General features: G+C 55.8%; 8 protein-coding genes across 8 annotated transcripts; 6 read left to right on the forward strand and 2 right to left on the reverse strand.

Moving 5' to 3' along the window:
• The first annotated feature begins 2,633 nt into the window (after positions 1–2,633).
• IWZ02DRAFT_253549 (uncharacterized protein) lies at positions 2,634–8,235 on the forward strand. Its single transcript, XM_066763220.1, has 4 exons — positions 2,634–3,648; positions 3,733–4,225; positions 4,276–6,133; positions 6,183–8,235. The coding sequence occupies exons 1-4, from the start codon at positions 2,754–2,756 to the stop codon at positions 8,064–8,066; spliced, it is 5,130 nt and encodes a 1,709-aa protein (XP_066622969.1). The 5' UTR covers positions 2,634–2,753; the 3' UTR covers positions 8,067–8,235.
• A 336-nt stretch (positions 8,236–8,571) lies between these two features.
• On the forward strand, positions 8,572–9,555 carry IWZ02DRAFT_490189 (uncharacterized protein; the record flags this gene model as incomplete). The annotated part of the gene is made up of 3 exons (XM_066769644.1): positions 8,572–8,889; positions 8,922–9,296; positions 9,349–9,555. The coding sequence occupies 3 exons, from the start codon at positions 8,572–8,574 to the stop codon at positions 9,553–9,555; spliced, it is 900 nt and encodes a 299-aa protein (XP_066622970.1).
• A 910-nt stretch (positions 9,556–10,465) lies between these two features.
• Positions 10,466–10,895, forward strand: IWZ02DRAFT_490190 (uncharacterized protein; the record flags this gene model as incomplete). Its single annotated transcript, XM_066769645.1, has 3 exons — positions 10,466–10,546; positions 10,632–10,702; positions 10,802–10,895. 3 exons carry the CDS (start codon positions 10,466–10,468, stop codon positions 10,893–10,895), a joined length of 246 nt encoding a protein of 81 aa, XP_066622971.1.
• Positions 10,896–11,583: 688 nt separating this feature from the next.
• Positions 11,584–13,296, forward strand: IWZ02DRAFT_518358 (uncharacterized protein; the record flags this gene model as incomplete). The annotated part of the gene is made up of 2 exons (XM_066770714.1): positions 11,584–11,990; positions 12,081–13,296. The coding sequence occupies 2 exons, from the start codon at positions 11,584–11,586 to the stop codon at positions 13,000–13,002; spliced, it is 1,329 nt and encodes a 442-aa protein (XP_066622972.1). The 3' UTR covers positions 13,003–13,296.
• On the forward strand, positions 13,297–14,732 carry IWZ02DRAFT_253643 (uncharacterized protein). The gene is made up of 3 exons (XM_066763222.1): positions 13,297–14,169; positions 14,224–14,355; positions 14,549–14,732. Exons 1-2 carry the CDS (start codon positions 13,526–13,528, stop codon positions 14,345–14,347), a joined length of 768 nt encoding a protein of 255 aa, XP_066622973.1. The 5' UTR covers positions 13,297–13,525; the 3' UTR covers positions 14,348–14,355; positions 14,549–14,732.
• Positions 14,733–15,410: 678 nt separating this feature from the next.
• IWZ02DRAFT_253609 (nucleolar protein 14) lies at positions 15,411–18,339 on the reverse strand. The gene is made up of 2 exons (XM_066763221.1): positions 17,988–18,339; positions 15,411–17,927 (listed from the first exon to the last, which is right to left on the reverse strand). Exons 1-2 carry the CDS (start codon positions 18,273–18,275, stop codon positions 15,702–15,704), a joined length of 2,514 nt encoding a protein of 837 aa, XP_066622974.1. The 5' UTR covers positions 18,276–18,339; the 3' UTR covers positions 15,411–15,701.
• A 92-nt stretch (positions 18,340–18,431) lies between these two features.
• On the reverse strand, positions 18,432–19,757 carry IWZ02DRAFT_450477 (citrate lyase-like protein subunit beta). The gene is made up of 3 exons (XM_066767469.1): positions 19,573–19,757; positions 19,304–19,524; positions 18,432–19,244 (listed from the first exon to the last, which is right to left on the reverse strand). The coding sequence occupies exons 1-3, from the start codon at positions 19,607–19,609 to the stop codon at positions 18,537–18,539; spliced, it is 966 nt and encodes a 321-aa protein (XP_066622975.1). The 5' UTR covers positions 19,610–19,757; the 3' UTR covers positions 18,432–18,536.
• A 9-nt stretch (positions 19,758–19,766) lies between these two features.
• On the forward strand, positions 19,767–20,878 carry IWZ02DRAFT_253647 (Golgi apparatus membrane protein TVP23). Its single transcript, XM_066763223.1, has 4 exons — positions 19,767–19,997; positions 20,058–20,103; positions 20,218–20,501; positions 20,596–20,878. Exons 1-4 carry the CDS (start codon positions 19,904–19,906, stop codon positions 20,745–20,747), a joined length of 576 nt encoding a protein of 191 aa, XP_066622976.1. The 5' UTR covers positions 19,767–19,903; the 3' UTR covers positions 20,748–20,878.
• Positions 20,879–21,196: the final 318 nt, after the last annotated feature.

Raw genomic sequence — 21,196 nt, forward strand, 5'->3', positions numbered from 1 at the left:
TTTTTAATTTTTTTTTAGGACGATGCGGTCGGCTGTGTTGTGACTCTCGTCGTTGCACAAAGCCACGTTCAACTTCAAGGTTGGCTCGATGTCGATGAATCAGCTGTCCTGCCTCCTCGGTTGATCTGTACTAGGAAAATTCGCGTGGTTCACGTGCAGCGTCCTCGTCTTCGCTTCTCCACTTCCAACCACCATCCTCTTCTAAGGGGCGCAACTTGGATCACTGTTTCTCGCCGGAGTGACTACAATTCCTTTTTTGATGCCACCCGCGATGAAACTTGTACCGCTGTCCTTCGCCAGGGCCTTTGGACCTCTTTCTTGCCAAGACTTCTTGACCCAAAAGCCCTCTGGCGCGGCAAAGTTGAAGCGAAAAGCTTGATTGACCGCAAGACGGCATCTGTAGACACCGGTGCGGTTTGGGTTAAAGTTTTGCTTGTTCCACGACCACTCGTACGTCCAATTGGTGGGAGATGGATGATGCATCCGACGGGGAGTCGCAAAATCTGTCCAGACTATGTAGTGGTAGGATGACATGGTCCTCCAACGAGGTATGCACGTCGTTCCACGTCGGTTCAGTCAGCAGCGTCCTAGTCCCAGACGAGTCCAGATCCAAAACCGAAGGTGGCGCATCGCAAACACCATCCCAACAGTGGGGGCGCCATGACGAAAAAGGCCGGATTGCAAGCTGAAGAGTCATTTGGGTAGTGATCTTGAGAGAGTAAGAAACGCCATGCGCCACACGCGCGAAACCTGCGGGCTGCCACGGCTGACGCGGCGGGACGACCAGGAAAGGCGGTTTGGCTAGTTAAGGTGCTTCGCGGCCAAGCCCTCTGCGTCGTTTCTGCAGGCTGGCAAAAGGAAAATGTCGGCGGGCGAGCGGGAAGCATGCGCCTTGGCAGCAGCACGCTGTGACTGGCATGCAAGTGCCGAAGTCCGCATCAGGGCCGGGCAGTGACAGTTTCGCCCGAGCAGCAACTAGTCAAGTGCAGCATCTCGAGGCAAACAGTGCAAAACCGGAGACGAGACGCACTGGCGGTCAAAAGGGGCCTACCGTGGATATAAGGACCAAGATGATCGTTGTGGTGGACCGTGGATCGCGGCTGGCTCGTTGACGCCAGGGAGCTTGAGACACGAGCGGAGGCACGGCAATCAATGTGCCCAGAACAGCATCCCTGCATCCTTGTCCTCATTAACCTCGCAGCCCACGCCTTGCGTCGACGACCATTTGCGCTCGCCATGGCGCTAGGTAGACAGGCAGGCTGGATGAAGCACGTGAAGGCGACGGTTGGAGAAGCAGAGGATGGAGCGACGGGAGAAAGGAAATGAGAAATGGGCTCATTGGGTGCACGCGACAGAAAAACGAACGAGAAGGGGACAGGCGATATGGGGACAAGAGGCCGTGGGAGCGATGGTCGAGGCAAACTGGAGATGGCAGCTCGGCGGAGAGATTATTGAGCAGCGCTCGAAATTTGAGGCAGAGAGGAGGCATCAGAGTTTGTGACCAAAAGTAGGAGAGAGCCATCTGATGAGGTCGGCGGGCCAAGGCGCTACTTCCTGATTCTGCCTAGCGGCCTTTTGGACTGCAACCGCCCTCAGGCTCAGGCTCAGCGGTCTCTGCTCAACCATGACGGGAAGCAGAATGGAAAACATTCACTGTGTCTCAGACGATTCCGGCTGTCTTCAGGAATGACCGGAGTCCTACTGCACCCATCGCTGCACACTGCCTGCGCCGTCTCTGAAAAATTCCTCTTGCCCTGCGACTACGTGGCAGGCTTCTCTCTAAGCATCGATGCCGCTCCAATAAGCCTTCTTTGCCGCGAGGCCATGTGCCCTGCGCCGACGTCGAAACCCCGATGTGCCCGTGTTTTGGCGCAGAGGAATGCGACGGAGATGACCATGGCGCAGCGCTGCCGTTGGCCGTGATGGCGACGAGCAGAGGTGGGGAGTTAGGGGGGGGAAAAATTCATTCAAAGAGCTTGAGATCATTTCGGCCAAGCACCTGTCAACGGAAAAGTGATGTGGGAGATGGCGCTGCTGTTTGAAGTGAAGAGGTTGACGAGAGGCAGCCGTGTCGTGGATGACTGGAGCTGTCGTCTCATTGGGCCAGTTGCGGGGAGGCATTCGCCGTGCTCTTCGCTTCCAAGAAGACGACGAAGAGGCGCGGCAGCACGGGCGAGGGCGAGGCCGTGGCGAGTGCCGGGAAAGGCAGAAGGCGGTTGTCGAGGCATGAGATCAAATACTGAGGTGAGGTGGGTGTTGGAACATAGAGTAACAAGCTGGGGGCTTAGCGTGGTAGCGTAGCGTCAGGCGAGGATCCTTGTCCCGTCATTAGTCGTTAGCTGCGAGCATTAGGCCTGCCGCTCCAGCGGCCTTCTCGACTTTCTCTCTTCCTCTCTCTCCAGATCCATTCATCCATCCATTCTTCTTCTCCCCGTCCACCAGCACTCGGCCCTCGTCCTCCGCGGCCGTTCCCTTCCCCCCCCCCCCCCACTGTCTCTGCCTTGCCCCTTGATTCTCCTGGCCTTCTTCTCACAACCTTTCATCTCCCACCATCCCTCTTCTACGCGATCATCCCCGAGATATTCGCGTTTTGCGGCCGCCATCCTGCCCTGTCTGCGCCATCCTCTTCAATGCAGCGTTGATATCGTGCCACGACGGCAACGCCTCGCCCCGGATCTCATCAGCCGGCCCTTTGACAGTCGTGGCATCCTCCCTCCGGACCTTTCCCCCAGTGCATCTTCCATTCCACTCCCATGGTTGATGGCGACTCGGAGGGGGGTCGTGGTTCGTCCTTCCGCGCACTCAACCACGCCAACAACCCGGGCGCTGTGAGCCCTTCAGACGGCGCGCAACCTCGCGCCTCCCAGGCCGAAGCCATGCCAGATGACTTGTCCCCCAGCAATGGCAACCTCCAGGCTTCCGATTCTTCTCACCACACCGCTTCGCATTCCGCCAATGTGCATCTGGTCGCCGAGCGGGACGCGCAGTCCACGCCCCCGGCTCCGTCTGCCACGACCCAGCCTGCAGCGCCCTCGCAGTCCCAGTCGGCCACCATGTCCGCTTCGGCGCCAGCACACGCGCCCGCAAAGGACGACACTCCGGCGAGCACGAGCGGCTACGGCACTCGCTCGCGGAACCGTCCAGGCACCGCCAGGATCAATTATGCCGAGGACATAGAAATGGACTTCGAAATGCCCGCCAACGCCGCTGCCGCTGCCAACGGCAACAACGGGACCTCGTCCGAAAGAACCACTCGTAGTCCTGCCGCCAGCGGCCTTGACGCTACTCAGTCCCCGGCTCCGAGCGCCAAGAGGGGTCCGGCCGCAGCCACAAATGGGACTCCCGTTTCTGGTGCCGCCAGCAGAGATTCCTCGATTCCCGGCACCTCAACCTTCAATGCAAACCCCAACGCGACCGCCGCCACCGCCCAGGGCAAGAAGCGCAAAGCTGGCGGCTCCCACGGAGCCAATTCCAACGCGCCGCCCGCTTCTGCCGCCGCAACCTCGACAGCCGTCAGACGCAAGGATGCTCTCGTGGCTGCAAATATGCGCCGCGAGACCAACATGATGACTTTTGAAAAATGCGGTGCCACTCTGAACGACAAGCAGCAGCTCGAGGCAGATGACGGCACCGTCCTCGCCGTTGATGGTAAAATATTTCCCACCCCACTGGAGCGCATGAATTCGCGCAAAATACCAAATCGTCCAACACAAATTACTAATTGTTTCGCAGATCATGTATACCTGGTTTGCGAGCCGCCAGGCGAGCCGTACTATCTCTGCCGCATCATGGAGTTTTTGCACGCAAATATCAACGACCCAAATGCCCCAGCTCCAGTGGACTCCCTCAGAGTAAATTGGTACTACCGGCCTCGCGACGTGTTGCGCTACAACAATGATACGAGGCTAGTCTACGGAACCATGCATTCCGACATTTGCCCGATCGCGTCTCTGCGTGGCAAATGCAACATCAAGCACCGCAGCGAGATAGACGATCTTGAGGAGTTTCGCAGAACAAAGGACTCCTTTTGGTTTAACCAAGTTTTCGATCGTTTTATCCATCGATGGTATGACGTGATACCCGTGGCTGCCGTCATCAACGTTCCGGAAAAGGTGAAAAAGGCGCTAGATGAGAGATGGAAGTTTGTTGTGGTCGAAACAAGCCGAGTCAAGGAGCTCACCAGCGCCGTGAAAACGTGCAAGCGCTGCTCCGGCTATTGCGCTACGTGAGTTTATGGAGGTCATCGAGTGGCGCAAGTCAGCTGACACACTGCAGCAATGATTCTGTCGAGTGTGCCGTTTGTCACAACACCTACCACATGAATTGCGTTCGGCCCCCCTTGTTGAAGAAGCCCTCTCGAGGATTTGCATGGGCATGCGGACCATGTGGAAGGGCCCAAGAACGAAAGCTCGAAGCACGCCGCACTCCCATCATCGGCGAGGCGGGTATTTCTCAGGAGGAAGAGGAGCAGGTTGATGAAGAAGAAGAAGATGCGGGCGCCTTGATCAACACCACCGCTCCTAGCCCAAGCGGTTCCGATGCTCCCGTTGACGACCATCCCGCAACGCAGGCTGAGATTGCACTGGCAAAAATGTGGCCCATGCGCTATCTTGGCATACATTGCCGGGTCGAAGACGCCCTGCAGTACGACGATCGAGCCATCTACCCTCGCGCAAGCTCACGGCTAGGTCCGCGACACCAAGCAAACGTTAATGTTTGGCACGGAAGGCCTGTGGAGCTTGTTAAGCCGTCCGAGGCGCGGAAACGCTTTAGGGCCGCAGGCCACAAAAAAGACAACAAAGCCAAAGAGTCAGCCCAAGCTGTTGAGGCAGAACGGGCCGAGAAGGCAAAGAGGCCGAAATGGGTCCAGGATGAGCCGCCGGGATACGTGCGACGAGGAGAAGACTTTCCCAACGACGACCCGAGATGCACTGCAAAGACCATTTTCAAAATGCCCGAGTCAAGCAGAGGAGAAGACGACGCGCCTGCTGACCGCGAGAAACTGGTAGATGACTACATGGCCAGGGCCAAGGCGGAATGTGCCAAGGTCATCGGAGTCCCCGAATACGGTACCAATTTCTTGACCAAGGCGATTGAGCTGTTTTACGCACACAATTACGACGCAGATGCGGCCATCGAGGCCCTAAAGAAGGTCAACAGGAAGAAAGATTTGAGGGAGCCCGAACCAAACAAGGAAGAACGCAAACGATTCGAAGAGGGCGTTGCAAAATACGGATCCGAGCTACGGAACGTACGAGTCCACGTTAGAACCATGTCACACGCAGACGTTGTCCGGTACTATTACATGTGGAAAAAGACTCCAAGAGGAAAGGAAATATGGGGCAACTTCGACGGTCGGAAAGGAAAAAATCAAAAGCTCGCCGACCCTGCCTCGAAACTTGTCGATGACATTGCCGACGACGTTGATGACTCCGCTTTCGACGTGGGAAAGGCCGAAAAACTCAAGAAGAATTTCATCTGTAAATTCTGCTCGACAAAAAAGTCTCGGCAATGGCGCAGGGCTCCCGGCGTGGCGCCTGGCCAGACTGTTCTGGCAGATGGCCGCAGCAAAGAAAAGGGAACGCACCTCATCCCGGGCCTCTGCCAGCGCTGTGCTCGCTTGTGGAGGAAGTACGCCATCAAATACGAAGACGCTGAGGAGCTCATCAAGAAGATTTCAGCGACTGGCGGGAAGAAGTGGAGGAAAATGATTGATCAGGAGCTCATGGACGAGGTCAACGCCGCGCAAAACGCACCCCCGGAACCAATTGCAAGCATCGAACCAACGAGCGACACGCTTACCCTTCAAGCTGAGCCGCCGAGGAAGAAGCAAAAGGGTGTCATTGCTGCTCCGGAGAAGGAGCCTGCACAGCAGACGCCTGTGGAACAACCAAAGAAAAAGGTTGCCCCTCCACCAAAGCCGCCGACACCACCGCCTCAGCCTGTCATGCCCAAGATGAGAGAGCTCCCTTGCGCAGTTTGTCTGCAACTGGAGCCCCTCGGCGACCAGCGCTTGGTTTGCAAGGAATGCAGGTTGACGGTCCATCGCCAATGCTACGGTGTCACCGAATCCCGATCGGGCAAGTGGGTTTGTGACCAGTGCAAGAACGACAAGAAGGAAACGGTCTCATACGTACGTATCGCCCATACGGAAAAATAAATATACAGCTAACTCTTCGCAGACGTATGAGTGTGTACTTTGTCCAATCAAGGAGACCGTTCAGGAATTGATTGAGCCCCCCAAAGTGTCTCACAAGAAGAAGTCCGACAAGGAGCGTGAAAAGGAGCGACTCGAAAAAGAATTACGAGTACAAAAACTCAAAGAGTACCAGCAGCAGCAACGTGACAGAGGCCGGCCTGAGCTCCCCCGCGAACCACTCAAAAAGACTGCGGAGAATAACTGGGTTCACTTGCACTGCGCCGTCTGGACGCCTGAACTCAAGTTTACTAATCCCAAGTCATACGAGCTAGTTGAAGGAGTGGGCACGCCTACCATCAAGTACGACCAAGTTTGCAAGATTTGCAGGACAAACAGGGGCGCCTGCGTATCTTGTCACCAATGCCATTCAAGCTTCCACGTCGGTTGCGCGCACTCTGCCGGTTTCATTTTCGGATTTGACGTTACACCTGTCAAGAGCTCAAGGAGAGATGCTGTCCCGACCTTTACTCTGGGCCAAGAAACGGGCTCATTGGCAGCAGCCATCTGGTGCAAAGATCACGCGCCCAAGACCATTGTGCATCCGCTCAACGAGGTCGTCGACGAAGATGGAACAACTGCTCTCCAACTCTACGTGCAAAACTACAAGCATGCCGACCCGACATTGACTGGAACCGCACGCAAGGCAAATCTTTTGGATCAATTCACAAAGAGCATTCCTGCTTCCACGACAGGCGCGCCTGTCAACCGCAGGACCTCGATTGTGCAGGCTGGATCGAGGTCGGCGAGGAACTCGACTGCGGGCTTGTTGAAGTTGGAAGAGCAAGAGACTGACAGTCAAAGTGCCACCTCGATCCCCAAAGAAGACGTCAAATGCGAGCTTTGCGAAGTCGAAGTGTCACCGAAATGGTGGAAAGTGCCAGAGGCGACTGATTCAGCGGCATCTGGCTCTAATCCTGATCTCCCAATTAGCACGATTGAAGCAGTCCACGCTCGTCAGTCGTCTGCAAGCACCCCAGCACCCCAGGAAGGGCCAAGATTCCCCAACGGCATCATCAATCCCGATCCTCCTGAAGTGACAAAGTCGGAGAATATTTCCAGATCAACATCGGCAACTGGAAAAACGGCAGTCCCGGATGGCATACCTGTCCCTCGCCCTGGCACGTACTTGTGCAACAAATGCAACTGGAAGTGGAAGAACAAGCCAGAATTGCTAAGGCCGCCACCCAGAGAGCCCACTCCGCCTCCGCAACCCGTTCGATCTCCTCCTCGACCGTTTGTCGCGCCGCCTGCGGCTCCGCCCGCATGGCGTCCCATGGCTGGAGCGGCACCTCCTGCGCATCCAAGTGCACCCATTTCTCCATGGACTAGTCATCCTCCGCCTCCTCTCAATGGCGTCGCCCACTCGCCTCAGCCAACGGTGCCTCATGCGCCACCACTTCATCCTTACCATCCTGTGGTGGCTCAGCATCATCCACCACCTCCGCCGCCCCCGCCGAATGGCTATCCTCCTTACAATGTTCCTGGTGTCGCGCCTCCCGGCCCGCAAGGAACCATACGGTCCCCGTATGCCCCTCCTACGGCGTCGACGTCTTTGCATCACACAAGCTCTCCCATGCTTGCCGGCTTGCCCAACGGCATTCATTCTCCTCATACTGGCCCCTATGGATCTCCCGCACCAGGGCACATTCCGCCGCCTCAAAGGCACACGGAGAGTCCGTTTCCTGGCTTGTATGGGGGTCCTCATCATGGTCCGCCCTCCCATGGAAGCCCTGGTCCTGTTCCAGCAGCAGTCACAGGTCCGGGCCCCCTGCATAACAGACCATCCACGCCCCGCGACGGCCCTCTAGTCCAGAGCGGAGCCAGCGGCGCGAGTGCAAGCCCCAACTTGCGTAATTTGCTTCACTAAGCTAATTGCATATTCCTGGTTACGAGTTGTAGAACAGGTGGACGACGATTGGTTCGCTGCTTTTGACGATCATGGCGCCAGTACGGCGAATGACTGAAATGAATCCAGAGGGCGGATGTATGAACGAGTGACAGGTCGGGACAAAAGAGGAGGCGTAGCACCTCCTCGTTGCCGCGTTGGGCTGAAGGAGTCCTGTTTCGTTTGCTTGAATTTTCTCCGGGTTTTGGGAGTTGTCAAAGGCATGATACCAAGTCAAAGTGGGTTTGTAAGTGGCATACCGGAAGCAGATTAGTTGTACTATAGTGATAGTTACCAAAGCATAGTTCGTTGCTACGACATGTTCGCCTGCGTGTGCCTTGGCGAGGCGGCACGGCTCCGGCCGTTGACGAGGCGGCCTCGATGTGGGGAAATCCCTGTCGTTGATTTTAGCGCGACAGGGTTCACATCGACGTCAGCGTTCGCCTACCGCCACAATCCGTCAACTTCCAAACAACATCTCGCCAACATGACCATTGGACCGACCCTTCCGCCACATCTTCTCGCCAAGCGCAAGCGTGAAGATGGCTATGACTCGGACGATGACTCGTCCTCAGACTCGTCCTCTCTGCAGCCCAAAGATGCGAACAGCACATCCTGCTCGAGCACGCCTGATGGCAAAAAACGCAGGCGTGTCCTAGGCCCCGCACCACCGCCGGCTCCTCTGAGTGAGAAGCCTTCTGTGGGACCAGATGGACCAGACAGCGACAGCGACAGCAGTAGCAACGACGACTTTGGCCCTGCGCCTCCAACTGCCGCCGAAGCTGCAAAGGCAAGTCGCACTTGTGTAAAACCGAGCATGTCACTAACAGCCAGCAGGCCCATGCTGCCTCCCAAGCCAGCGACTACGGCATACTTCCCCGTGATACCCCTCGAGATGAAACGAAGCAGAATCAGCGCGACGAATGGATGATGCTGCCGCCCGACGCAGACGGGTTGGCCTCGCGGATGGACCCGACAAAACTACGCGCCCGGGGATTTCAGTCTGGCCGCGCGGCGCGAGCAGCGGGCAGTGGCAATACCGGCGGTGGCGATATGAGCACTTGGACAGAGACTCCGGAGCAGAAGCGCAAGAGGCTGGAAAACGAAGTGATGGGCGTTGCGGCACCGGAGGGCAAGAGGTCTAAGGGGTCGGAGCGCGATACCAAGAGCAAACAAGACGAAGAAACTGCAAGACGGTTGAGGGACAAGACAGTGAGTTCCAAGTTACTGCATGATGGCCTGATGTGAACTGACCGATCGACAGGACAAGGCAAGAGGACCGTCGCTCTTGGAACAACACAAGGGCAAAACTGGCAAGGAGGAGGAGGAGGAGGATGACCCAAGCAAGAGGGCATTTGACAGGGAGAAGGATATGGCCGTCTCTTCAAGAATGGGACACAAAGAGAAGCAGCAGATGTTTAGTCGCATGAAGGACTTTGGCTCCCAATTTTTGGGAGGGAAGTATCTGTAAGAGGGGGAATAAGCTGGTCTACCAGAAAGAGAGAGCTTCACAATGGGCGGCTAAGTCGTTGGATCAGGACACATTGCCTGCAGATCACCGATTGGAATAGCGACAGCTCACATGTATGGAAATGCCGCCAATCTTGGACATCACGTCATGTCCGTACCATGAATTGCGCGACAAAAAGCAGCTCCGATACCTGGGAGGTTGATGTCGACCCCACACCCTGTTGCTCCACAGACCCATTCAAGGCTAGTCATGAAACGGCTACGCGCCCCGCCTGACTCGTGAGAGTTTGCAATGACAATCGAACCCGGAACAGTCGGTTGAGTTTGGCCTTTGGCTCAGGGCAAGAATCCGCGCAGCCTGCTTGCTTGGCTAACCTTGTGTGAAGCCACTGGGTCTGGGCAAACGACTCCATGCTGCCACAACCAATGCAGTCATGATGATGCCCATCGCTGACCAACTGGAAACCCCCCTCGCCCGCCTGATTGCCCACCGCCTTGATCTGTCAACTGGGTAGATGCAGATGAGCGCGTCCATCACATGCAGGCAACAGTGGGGCAAGATGTAACTTGGCAACGTCGAATAATCCATTGAATCTACCGGCTATCTACTGCTGATGTACAATTCTGGTCCTGGTGACACCAACTGTATTGGGACAGATGTGTAAGCACATTGACCAATCAGTATCGTGTTTTCGGATGGCCTTGGGCGACCCGACGTGATATCGGTACATCTGGATCTCGGTACCGATACTTCGCCTCCGGCACAACAGTTATTATACCTGTCGATCGGACACCACTTAAGCTCCCTCCCTTCGATCCTTTTCTCTCTCATCTACTTTTTTCTCCCATCAAGCAATTCATCAAACAAATTGACAATCTTCCCTTTCAAACCCAACAACAGCTTTGCCAAGATGCCTTCGAACAAGGGTAGCTCCAACTCCGGCTCCGGCTCTAGTAGCTACAGCTACACGGGCAGCGGCACCAACAGCCAGGTATATCGTCTCTCATCTCCTTGAATCGACCTCACGCGGTCGTCATTTGAATGCTTCATTTACTTACACTGGAGCGTTCACCTAGGGCAACCACTGGTGCTCCCGCGACTACGGCTCGTCTGCGTCCAACAGCAACTCGTACCATTACTCCAATACGTAAGACATTCACGATATACCCTGAATCTCTTGCAAAGGGTTTAGGGCCCCTTTCTACTCCACGGTTCACCCGCTAATCTTGACCTCTTGGTTCCACAGTAACGGCTCGTACTACTACTCCAACCCCAACGGCAGCACCTACTACAATGACGGCAAGGGTAGCTCCACCTACAACCCTCCCTCTGGCAAATAGACGCCTTCTCTCAGCATCGCCCTGGTAAAGGTGGTGACGGAAACGGGTTCTGACTTGGTGTTTCTTGGGACTTCACGAATTACGGGTATGCCTTCTACGACGGAGGCTGATGGCTGATGATCACATGCAATCCTGTTGTCCTTCTTTCTTTGAAATGTGACTCGTTCCTGCAGTGCCGCGCCGTGACCGTCTCCCCAGTATGTTGCTAGGATACCCTGATTCACCAGCCAGGGCACCCGCGGTGGCATCCCTGTCCTGAAGTATATTCGCAGCGGGAGGTCGGTAGATCTTGGCGCGTACCTGTTCAGGACACTGGACCTTCGCTCCCGCTAGTCATAGGTGACTGATCTTCCAGCAGTGTCCTTCCACGCGCCAACAAAGGTTCCTACTCGACGGACTCGGGAAATCCCCGAGTTCCAGATTAATCCGCATGGCTTCCTGCGCCGCCTCGTCTCGCTTGATGTCACGATTTGACTTCACAGCTGGAGGCAGGGGATAGAAAGAAGAGGCTGGACAGGAAAACACACGACTCGACGACTGGCCATCGCGAAAAAGCCCCAATCACGAGGCCCCAACACCAAACATCTCCCGCCACCCTACTTGTCCACTAACTGAGCATTAAAGCAAAGCCCCTCTCAGAACCATCCCCCCTTTCACTTTCCAACCTCATTCTTCCACTACCACCACGATGTCCTCCACAAACGACACAAAAAGACCCGCAGCCCACGAGATGCACACCCTGTTGCGCAACGCAGACGACATAACGCGTTCTGCCGCCTCCATCACGACGGAATGCCGCCGCTTCATGGCGCACCTGCAGAAAGTGCTGGCGGGCCCCGACGCGCAAGTTTTTAGGCAGGAGATGGGAGAGGCGCTGGCGAGACTGCTTGGCGCCTTTGATGGATATGCTGCTGCTGTTGCTAAGCATAGTGTGGCGTTTGCTGTGGCGGTTGATGATGCGGCGGGGTGGGTCGACGTTGTGAAGGCTTCGAGTGCTGCTGCTACTGCTTCTGCTTTTGGTAATGGTGGTGGTGGTAGTAGTAGTAACGATGAGGGTGCACCCTGCAGCAGGGGGGAAGAGGATGCTCTGATCAGGTCAGACTTTTTCCTTCTTTTCCGACCACCGACCACTTTTCTCTTGACTTCATGATCACCCTCATAGTTCTGCAGCTGACCTTCAAACAGACCCAAATCTTCGTCCTCTTATGCGAGTGGACGCACTACTGTCAAAACGACACGCCCTCTGCGCATCACCAGCGTTGATTCGAGCAACACTCACTCCTCATTCTCTTCCTTGTCAACAGATTCGCCCTCCCACGCCCCTGTCCCTCCTACTCATACAACGCCACCGTTCCGGTCCATCTCCGCTTTCCACCTCACCAGTCCACTGGCTCAATCTCGAACCGTCTCCCCTGATCCTCAACCTCAACGTCAGCTCCCCGTTTTCTCCGCCGACGACAGCGTCCCAAGATCGCAAGAAGCCTTTACCCAAGTGGGCATATCCGAGAATCAGAGAAGACCCTCTCCCACACGTTCCCCTTCACCGCTCACAGCCGCCTTCACATTTCGCGCGCCCGAACTCTCCAACCCAGCGACATACCCGCCACACTTGGCCGCCACAACAGCCCTCTCTCGCAGCAGCTCCACAATCGCTCGCACGCCCAGTCCAGCCGGCGCCACATACTGCGTCTCATCATCCTCATCGCGCACCTGCTCCCCTTTCTCCACGACCTCCTCGGCCACCTCCCCCCTCTCCAGTCCCTCCCCCTCACCATCCACAACCTCAACCTCAACCATCACGCCCACCTCCTCTCTCCGCACGGCCGCTTACGCCTACACCGTCGTCGCGCGCGGTGTCAACGTGCACGGTAACCGCTGGGAGCGGCGCGACTATGGGCCCGACTCGCCCCATCGCAACACGTTCCACTACGCCAATGCGGATGGGAGTACGTTTTTGAGCCAGCCGGATGGCAGTGAGAGGTCTGAGAGTAAGACGGGGAGGGTGTTTTTGAGGGCGAGGGGGGAGGCGGGGGAGATGGGTCGGGGCCGGGGAGGCGGTTGGCGGAGGTTCACTGGGCCGGCGGTTGGTGGAGGGGGAGGTGGATGAAGGCCACCATTGGTAAATTTTTCATTCAGATGTCTGGTTGGCTAAAGTGGGTTTGGTCCTGGTGAGATTGTGCTCGATATGAGTGCTATGGGAAGTAATTTAGAGCGAGCAGATCGAAGTGACGAGTTCCGTACCACTTGATCTTTTCTGGAAGAAACAGTGATTAACGCTCCCACCTGATTGTGCTCTCTTCCTCTTGGCACACTACATTCTGGCCCGGCCCATGTGAAAAGGCTTTCCCAGATGACGATAACTAAATCACTTGCCAGACTTGCAGACAAGGTCTTTGAACGAACTTTGGTAGCCGAGATACCAAAGTCAGGTACGATTTCTCAACAACCCTTCGACAACTGAACGTTTCCCTATAAACACGTGTGCCTTGCCCCTCGCTTTCTCGTCTTCTATTCTCAGTAGTGCAGCAACTTCGTTTTCGAACGACCTGAGTTTAGGCACACTGACGTTGAGCTTTCAGCAGGCCTACCTCCTGTTTCCTTCATCAATCGACACCTACAACGCCAACGTGATGCGCTTCCTGATAGACTCCACGTCGGCTACGAGCACTGACAATGGCAAAAATGTCGATCCAACCAGCCACGATATATCTGGACTGATGGACGTCGAACAGTCTTCGGCCAACGACGAACACCACAACGCGGCCCAGCCATCCAACACCACGGCTCCATTGTCCACCACTTACAGCGACAGTACCGAAAGCACTGACCCGGAGATGCCAGACCTGGTACCGCCTGCAGGATACGTACAGGCGACCGAGGACTTGCCAAATCCGGAAACCCACGATTTCGCCGCAAACCCCGAGCAAACGGCGCAACAGTTCACCAGCCGAGACAACGTCCTCAACTACACGGGCAGCCTGCGCGGTTACGAGTGCCCCGTCCCCGGCCCCGCCGGCCCATGGTACCACACGATGTCGCCGGGGCTACTCCGACCGGACCAACGACGCAGCAACGGCTCCGGATCCTCGGCCACCAACGCCAACACCGTAACCTTCGGGCCCTTCTACTCGGGCAGTTGGATCTTCCGAGCCGACGGCCGCTGGTTCTGGGCCTGCCTGACCGAAATCCAGACGTGCGAGGTGTACGGGCGGTACAAAGTGGCGCACAGATTGAAGAAGGAGGGGGAGGAGGGCGTCGAGTGGCATCAGCGCGCGTATGAGGATTACCCCGGCGCGCAGGCGTTTGCGTATTTCTTTGACGATGGCAGTGAGGCGCATGAGAATCCCGATGGCAGTCAGTATCGTGTGGATTCGCTGGGGAACGCCGAGTATCGCGGTAGTGATGGGGCGGAGTGGCGGGTGGTCCCGAAGGAATCCTCTACCGACGAGTAAACACCATTGTAGGTCTCGTTCTCCGGGCAGGTTGGTGGGGGAAAGGGGAGGGGGACCTCCGGGAAGCCCTCGTTCTCCGCGTACTTCTAAGACCTTGCCTACCTACCCTCCTCCTCCTCCTCCTCCTCCTCCTCCCCACTCCCTGGCGAATGCTTCTACGCCTTGCCCTTCTTGTCATCAGGGGACCGACTACCTACCTAGGTACCTCCCTACCGTCCGGACTGCCATCCATCGCCATTCGATGAACTAAACGCCTCCTTCTCCACGTACGAGCTACCGCGCAGATAGCCACCCACTGACTGCGCTGCCACTTCTGCTGCTGCTGAGGAGGATGGACGAGAGCATCAGTCATTTGCGAATTCCGTCATACCTTTGCTGTTCTTCCCTAGTCGAATTTCAGTCTTACTCATTCGCTAGAGGACGGAGTGGCGCGCTTGCTTCTTCGCTTTGCCGTTTTTCTATTGGCGTTCGGGGTTTTCGCTGGGGCAGCTGGAGTTCTGTCTCGCTTGAATGTCGCCATTGGTACGGGGCGTCTGTTGGCTGTTGAGTGGAATGGAGGAGCTGGAAGTGCTGCGGATTAGATTTCTTTCTTTTTGTCGTTATGATTGACTGAGATACACGGGATTAGAAGCCCGAGATAATAGAGTATCCATGGTCCCAAAAACAAATGGCGAGCTAGTTCACACATGTCGTCACGGTCGAGCCTTACCCGCTCTCCGTGCTTGCTTTTGTTCCTCCCGAGGCTTGGTGATATAAGTCGTGGCACACACATACCGCAGATATCAGGCGAGAAGTAGTAGAGCGCGGACTGGGAGCGTTCATTCACGCGAACACCTGATTTCTTTTGGGAGCATTCAGAACAGTCCCATTACTCCAGAGTACTTAGAAGCACTCCAGCGTCTGTCTGTAAAGGACGACAACAGGGAGCATTCAAGGCCCAGTTCGCGGAAACCCATCCTCTTGTGTGCCACGACTTTTGGCATCGAGCCTTGTTCACTCGCTCCCTTACTTGCCCGTCCACTCCAACCCCCTTGGCTCCTTGACTCAACACGAGGCAATGGACCCTGGTCCGTTGGCTTCCGTTTGGGAGTTTGGGCGAGGTCTTTTAGTTTCTTGACGCTTAATTTTCTGCAACAGGTGGCTGCTCATTGAGCGTGGCATACGCTGCTGTTCTTGACTTGAGTCCACGCTTTTCTTGACTGAGGTCTTAGAAAGTATCCAAAATTGAAGATGCGCATTTCCCAGCTGACACCTTTTCCTATGCAACAAAGCGGTAAAGCCTTTGACATCAACGCCAACCAAACCCACAAGCCCATCGAAATCCACACTAATCAACACACGCAGCATCCGCCCTTTACATACGATTCTTCTTGCGCGCCGCCCTCTCGCGCTCGTACGCCTTTGACTCGCGGCCCTCCTCGCCCTGAATCTCGGCAACGATGCGCTTGTACTTGGCCTCGTATGCGGCGTCGCGCTCCTTCTTCTCGCGCAGCTTCTCGCGGGCCACGAAGCTGGCATCCTTGCGCAGCTCGCGCAGCGCGCCCTTCTTCTCGCGCTTGTACTCGGCCCGCAGCTTGGCCGCCTCGCGCCGCTCCTGGTCCGGGCCGTAGTGCTTGTCCGGGTTGAAGTCGTCCTCGAACTTGGGCACCGACGTCTTGATGGCGAGCGGCTTCCAGTTGTGCAGCGCTTGCGGTCGTCGTGCCAGCCGTGCCTGCGAGAGCTGGATCCGCAGGTGCTCGAGCGTCTTGGTGGGTTTGGGCTTGAGGCAGGAGAGGGCGGCTTCGAGCGATGGCGTGAAGACTTCAGTAAACGCGGGTGTTGTTGACCACAGGCTGGTCATGGTGGTGACGTTGGTGAGGTAGGTGGAGGTGAGAGAGGTACTGGAGAGCGCGGGATGCTTCAAAGCGAGCGTCGTGAAGCGGACCAGTTCGGGGATGTAGCGCTTGGAAAGTGTCTGGTACTTGAGCGAGAGGGCTGACACGTACGCGCCAGTCAAGAGGTCCTCTGGGCCTTGTGGGGTCGTGAGCCCGAGCCAGCGGGCCATGATGGTTATAGCAGGCGTGACGACTTGGTGGAAGTGGTCAGAGGTTGGATAGATTGTCCCAATGGCCGTGAGAATCATCATATCCTTGGCGGCGATAGTGGAGCTCTTCGACATGGAGCTCAAATGATGGCGGAATTGCTGAGCAATAGGAGTGGGAAAGGTGCGAGAAAGCGAATGTATGTGGCGTATCAGAGTCTCGATTGGTGCCAACGGCAGTGCTGGCTTTTGCAACGCCATGTAAGAAATGTGATGGACCAGCGCCTTGCTGAAATGTTCCATCTTCTCCTTATTGTCGGCGCTGAGCTGAGGATGGTACAAAGCTCTTATTCTCTGGACCACCGTGGGAACGTCAGTGGCAGCGACACCCTCGACCACTTTGAGTAGTTCTTCGTGACTCCGCGGGCATGGATATGTGTAGGAAAGCTTCGAAATTTTCGCCTCTTGGTTGCCCGTGGACTTTCCAACAAACTCAACTTCCTCGTCCTCGTCGCGCTGGCGGAGTTGCTCTTCTTCATCATCTTCGGAAGAAGATTCCTCTCCACTCGCGCTTGACACGTCGTCTTCATCAATGTCGGATCCGCTGGCCACAAGATCCTCATCAATTTCAAAGTCATCCTCGTCATCAATACCCTCTGGTCGCAGGGTGCCTACGCGAAGGTCCTTGAGTCCAAACTGGGCGGCATCGTCGGGGAATTCATCGTCTTCTTCCGGTGAATCAACGTCCATCTTTTCGTCATCTTGCTCATCTTCACTGCTGACGTCCTCTCCCCTCATTCTTTTGAGGCGCTTTTGCTCCAGCTCCTTCAACCTCTCTGCCTCCTCTTTGGCCTTTTCTTCGTCCGATTTGACCCTGGTCGTAGGAGCCGCTCGCTTGTCGAGCTTCATCTCGCGCATCAGTCTATCATACTCCTTATCGGCCTTCTTCTTGTCCTCCGGGTTCATGAGCTTCGCGCGCTCTGGATCCATCGACCCAAGACCGCCGCTGGCCTCCTCTGCCTTTGACGGCGGCGGCGGCGGCTTCTTGTATCTGCCAAGTTCTGCAAGCATGTCGAGCATGCCCTCGTCCAGCTTTTCGCGCAAGTCTTCATCGTCTTCCTTTTCCTGCTGGCGCTCGTACTTGTGCATTTTTGACTTGGCAATGACCTCCTTCATGACTTCTGCCTTTGTCTTCTTCTTTTCCGGCTGTTCCTCATCATCCTCTGCTTCCGCCTCATCATCGTTATCTCGTCTCCTTTTGGGCTTGCGCTCTACGTCGCCATCGTCATCGCTGCCGCCTTCGAGACTGCCGGCGTCGAAGTCGTCGTGCTCGCCGCTGAGATTCAGGGCCATTCCACCGTGGGTGAGCTGCACCTCTTCGTCGTCGGCGTCGTCCTCCAGATCGAAGACGTTGCCCTTTTTGCGTGATCTTTCGCGAGTGAAACGTTCGAGCATTTTGTCCTCGAGGGTCATGGTCGGGTCGTTTTCGCCAATGCGCCTATCGATGATTCCACCAGTTTTGTTTCTCTTTTGCAATTCCGGTAGCAGCATCTTCCGCCTCTGTTTGTGTCTCGAGTCAGCGCTGATTCAAGTCGGAAAAACGTCATTTCGTGTCCGTACCGTCTCCTCGCCCAGACTCTTGGTAACGCCTGGACGCGCCACCGCAACCATGCCATCCTTTGCATTCTTCTTTTGCAAGCTTGTAGCTTGGAACTTTTCTGGTCGGGCCTTGGCCTTGATCTCGAACGGGTTGAAGCTGTCGCGAATGCTTTCAAGTGCCTGGTTGCGCTGCGCGCGCTTGGCGACATCCTTGACGGCGCGCTTCTTTTCCTTTTTGGATTTTTGCGGGCCGGTAATGCCCTGTTCGCGGAGAGACGCCTTGAGGCGTTTGAGCTGGGATGGCGGCATCGTTCTGCACCTGCGCAGTAGTGATTTGAAGCAGGGCTGGGGCGCGAGGTGTTGGCATTGGATGTTGTTCAGCGTCGGGGAAAATTGAAAACGGGTGGCAGAAGCAACCGCGCGCTGACCGCCTTCGTGTGGGGAAGGACATTTTACGCGAACATCTCGCGTCGAACTGCCCAATTGGTCGACACCTCACCTGTGTCTCAACTCAGTTGAAATAAATACGTTGAGCCGAAAATTATTTACGTTAAGCTGAGCCTGATGTCCTCACTCTGGCTCTTGAGTGCGCCACTTGTTCCGCAATGCGCCCACGTCCACCCCGCACAGCTCAGCTTTTTTCACCAACGCCTCCGCCCTGCCCACCACAGGCCGATCAATCATCTTCCCATCTAGAGTCCATGCGCCTCGACCTGCCGCGTCTGCCTTTTCATTCGCAATCACCACTCGAATTGCCCACTCCGTCTCATCCATTTGGGGCCCATATACCTGTTGACACACCTCCACTTGACTCGGATGAATCAACTGCTTTCCATTAAAGCCCAAGCGCTTGCCATCGATGCATTCTTCGCTGAGCGTCTGCAGACCCTGCTCACCCTTGTAGGCCGTACATACGAGGTCAATGGCCGAAGGTAGGTTGAAGCCGCGACAAGCTGTTACGATGGCAGATCGCGCGTACAGAAACTCGCGTAGCGATGGAGTGCGAGTGATGGACAAGTCGAGGGCAAAATCTTCGGCGGCGAAGATGAGGCCAGAGAGATAGCGACTCCCGCGACAGATGCGCCGCAAGTCCATGACTGCCTTTGCCGACTCAATGAGCGCGATGATGCGCAGGGGCTCCTTGACCAACCCGGCGTGTTGATCGCCGGAAGGGTGACGGTCCGGAAGCGCGTGGCGGATTATATCTGTGACGAGGCGGAGATCCGTTTTGCTGTTGACTTTCGGGATTACCACAGCATCGATATTTGGCGCTTTGAGCTGTTTGAAGGCTTTGATTTCAGTACTCGGACGCTGTCATGTCAAGGAGATATGCAGACCACTTCTAATAGGTCACGCTCGGCGAGGCCACTGTCGATGGAGTTGATTCGCACGGCTTGTTCGCGGATGCCCTGTGGCCGAGGCTGCTCAAAGAGCTTGCGAAGATTGAAGCGCGCTTCTTCTTTCTTGTCAGGTGTAACAGAGTCTTCCAGGTCGTAAGCTATAGTATCCACGTTTAGCGCTCGCGACTTTTCTATCATCTTTGAAGATGAGCCAGGCACTGGGCAGGTTTAGCATCATGTCGCGCTGTTTATAGGAAACGGGATACCATATAGAAGCCCCCGACGAAGGATCGGTGCCGCCATCTCGAGCAAGTCCCGCTCTATATTTTCAATGAGTTGATATCACAAGCTCCGGAAGTTGTAAAGAGACGGATGGTGTTGACAGGACGGGCTGGAGCTTCGAGCTTCAAGTTCCCCGCAGTGGGCTGCGTCATGGGTCGGCAAAGCCGAGCTGGACCACCGACGCTAGAGCCAGGGTCCCTTACGTGCGCCTCAGGCTGCGTAGCTTCAACGCCAGAGCTCTCCGAATTCCTCGCCCGTCAGGAGCAGAAAACACTTCCGCCAACGAGACTCGGACACGCTTGAGAGGCCGACACCATGGACCACGCCGCAGGGCCCCAATCGGGCGAGTTGAACTGGCGCCTGAGCAGCCACCCCATCACGCTGCTCTGCTTCTTGGTCTTTCGCATCTGTAAGTCGCAGCGCGCTGCCGAAAAAGTTGTTTGCAGCGGATGCTAACGGTAGAGTGCAGCCAGTCTACTCGTCTACCTTCTCGGCCTGCTCTTTACCGACAACTTGTACGTCAAGCTTCAAACCCGTCTTCGATTACCCAAGCTACCCGCTCGTGCCTGTTTCGACTTGCTGCCCCTCGTCCTTCAAAGAACCCCAACCAGCTGACGCGCTACCCACAGTGTCATGATCTTCATAATCACCATCATCCTCCTCGCGGCCGACTTCTATTACCTCAAAAACATTGCCGGACGGCGACTAGTCGGGCTGCGGTGGTGGAACGAAGTGGACACGTCGTCGGGCGACTCGCGCTGGGTCTTTGAGAGCGCAGACCCGGAGACGCGCCAGATCAACCCCACCGACAAGCGCTTCTTCTGGCTCAGTCTGTATGCGCAGCCGCTGCTCTGGATCGCCCTCGCCATCGTGGCGCTCGTCAAGTTTGAGTTTATCTGGTTGACGTTGATTGGTGAGTTGGGCCCTTGTTTTTGTGTGTCGGAGCACTCTGGAAGGAGGTCTTGGACAGGTGGGACTGTGTGGTAGTTTTGACTAATGTGTCACAGTCATTGCTCTTGTCCTTACCATCACCAATACGCTCGCATTTTCCCGCTGCGACAAGTTCAGCCAGGCCTCCAACTTTGCAGGCAACGCCTTTTACGGTGGTGGTATTGCAAAGACCATTGCCAGCAACATGGTGACGCGCATGTTCCGATGAGAAAGCAATGAGTGGATCGATGAAGAGGTGTCTGAAGTCTGTCTTCTCATTTCCCCCCAAGGGATGTAGATTTTTCTCTTTTCTTTAATTTCTTTACTTTTCAGGGTTTCAAGTATTAGCAGTTAGAAAGGAGCATCGAGCTATTTTGACCTTTGGACTGAAATCCTGCTTATTGCTTCTGCTGTCTCACGGCCACAAAAACCGCCATGTACCCACTACTGGCCTGCCAAAAGATGGGAAAAACAGAAATGGGCGCTCGCTTATGGGTGGGCACCAGAGATCAGAACTTTACAATAGAATGAACGACCCTGGAAGGAAGAAAGAAAGTATTGGACGGAGCATGGTGGTCCCCAACATATCGGCCAAAAAGCGTACGACGCATTCATATCGGTTCAAAGTCCAGCCAAGAACTGCCCCTTTTCAATCTTTCACATCCAGCGTGCAAACTC

Source organism: Phyllosticta citriasiana, assembly GCF_038021145.1.
Source record: "Phyllosticta citriasiana strain CBS 120426 chromosome Unknown IWZ02scaffold_6, whole genome shotgun sequence".
Lineage (NCBI taxonomy): Eukaryota > Fungi > Ascomycota > Dothideomycetes > Botryosphaeriales > Phyllostictaceae > Phyllosticta > Phyllosticta citriasiana.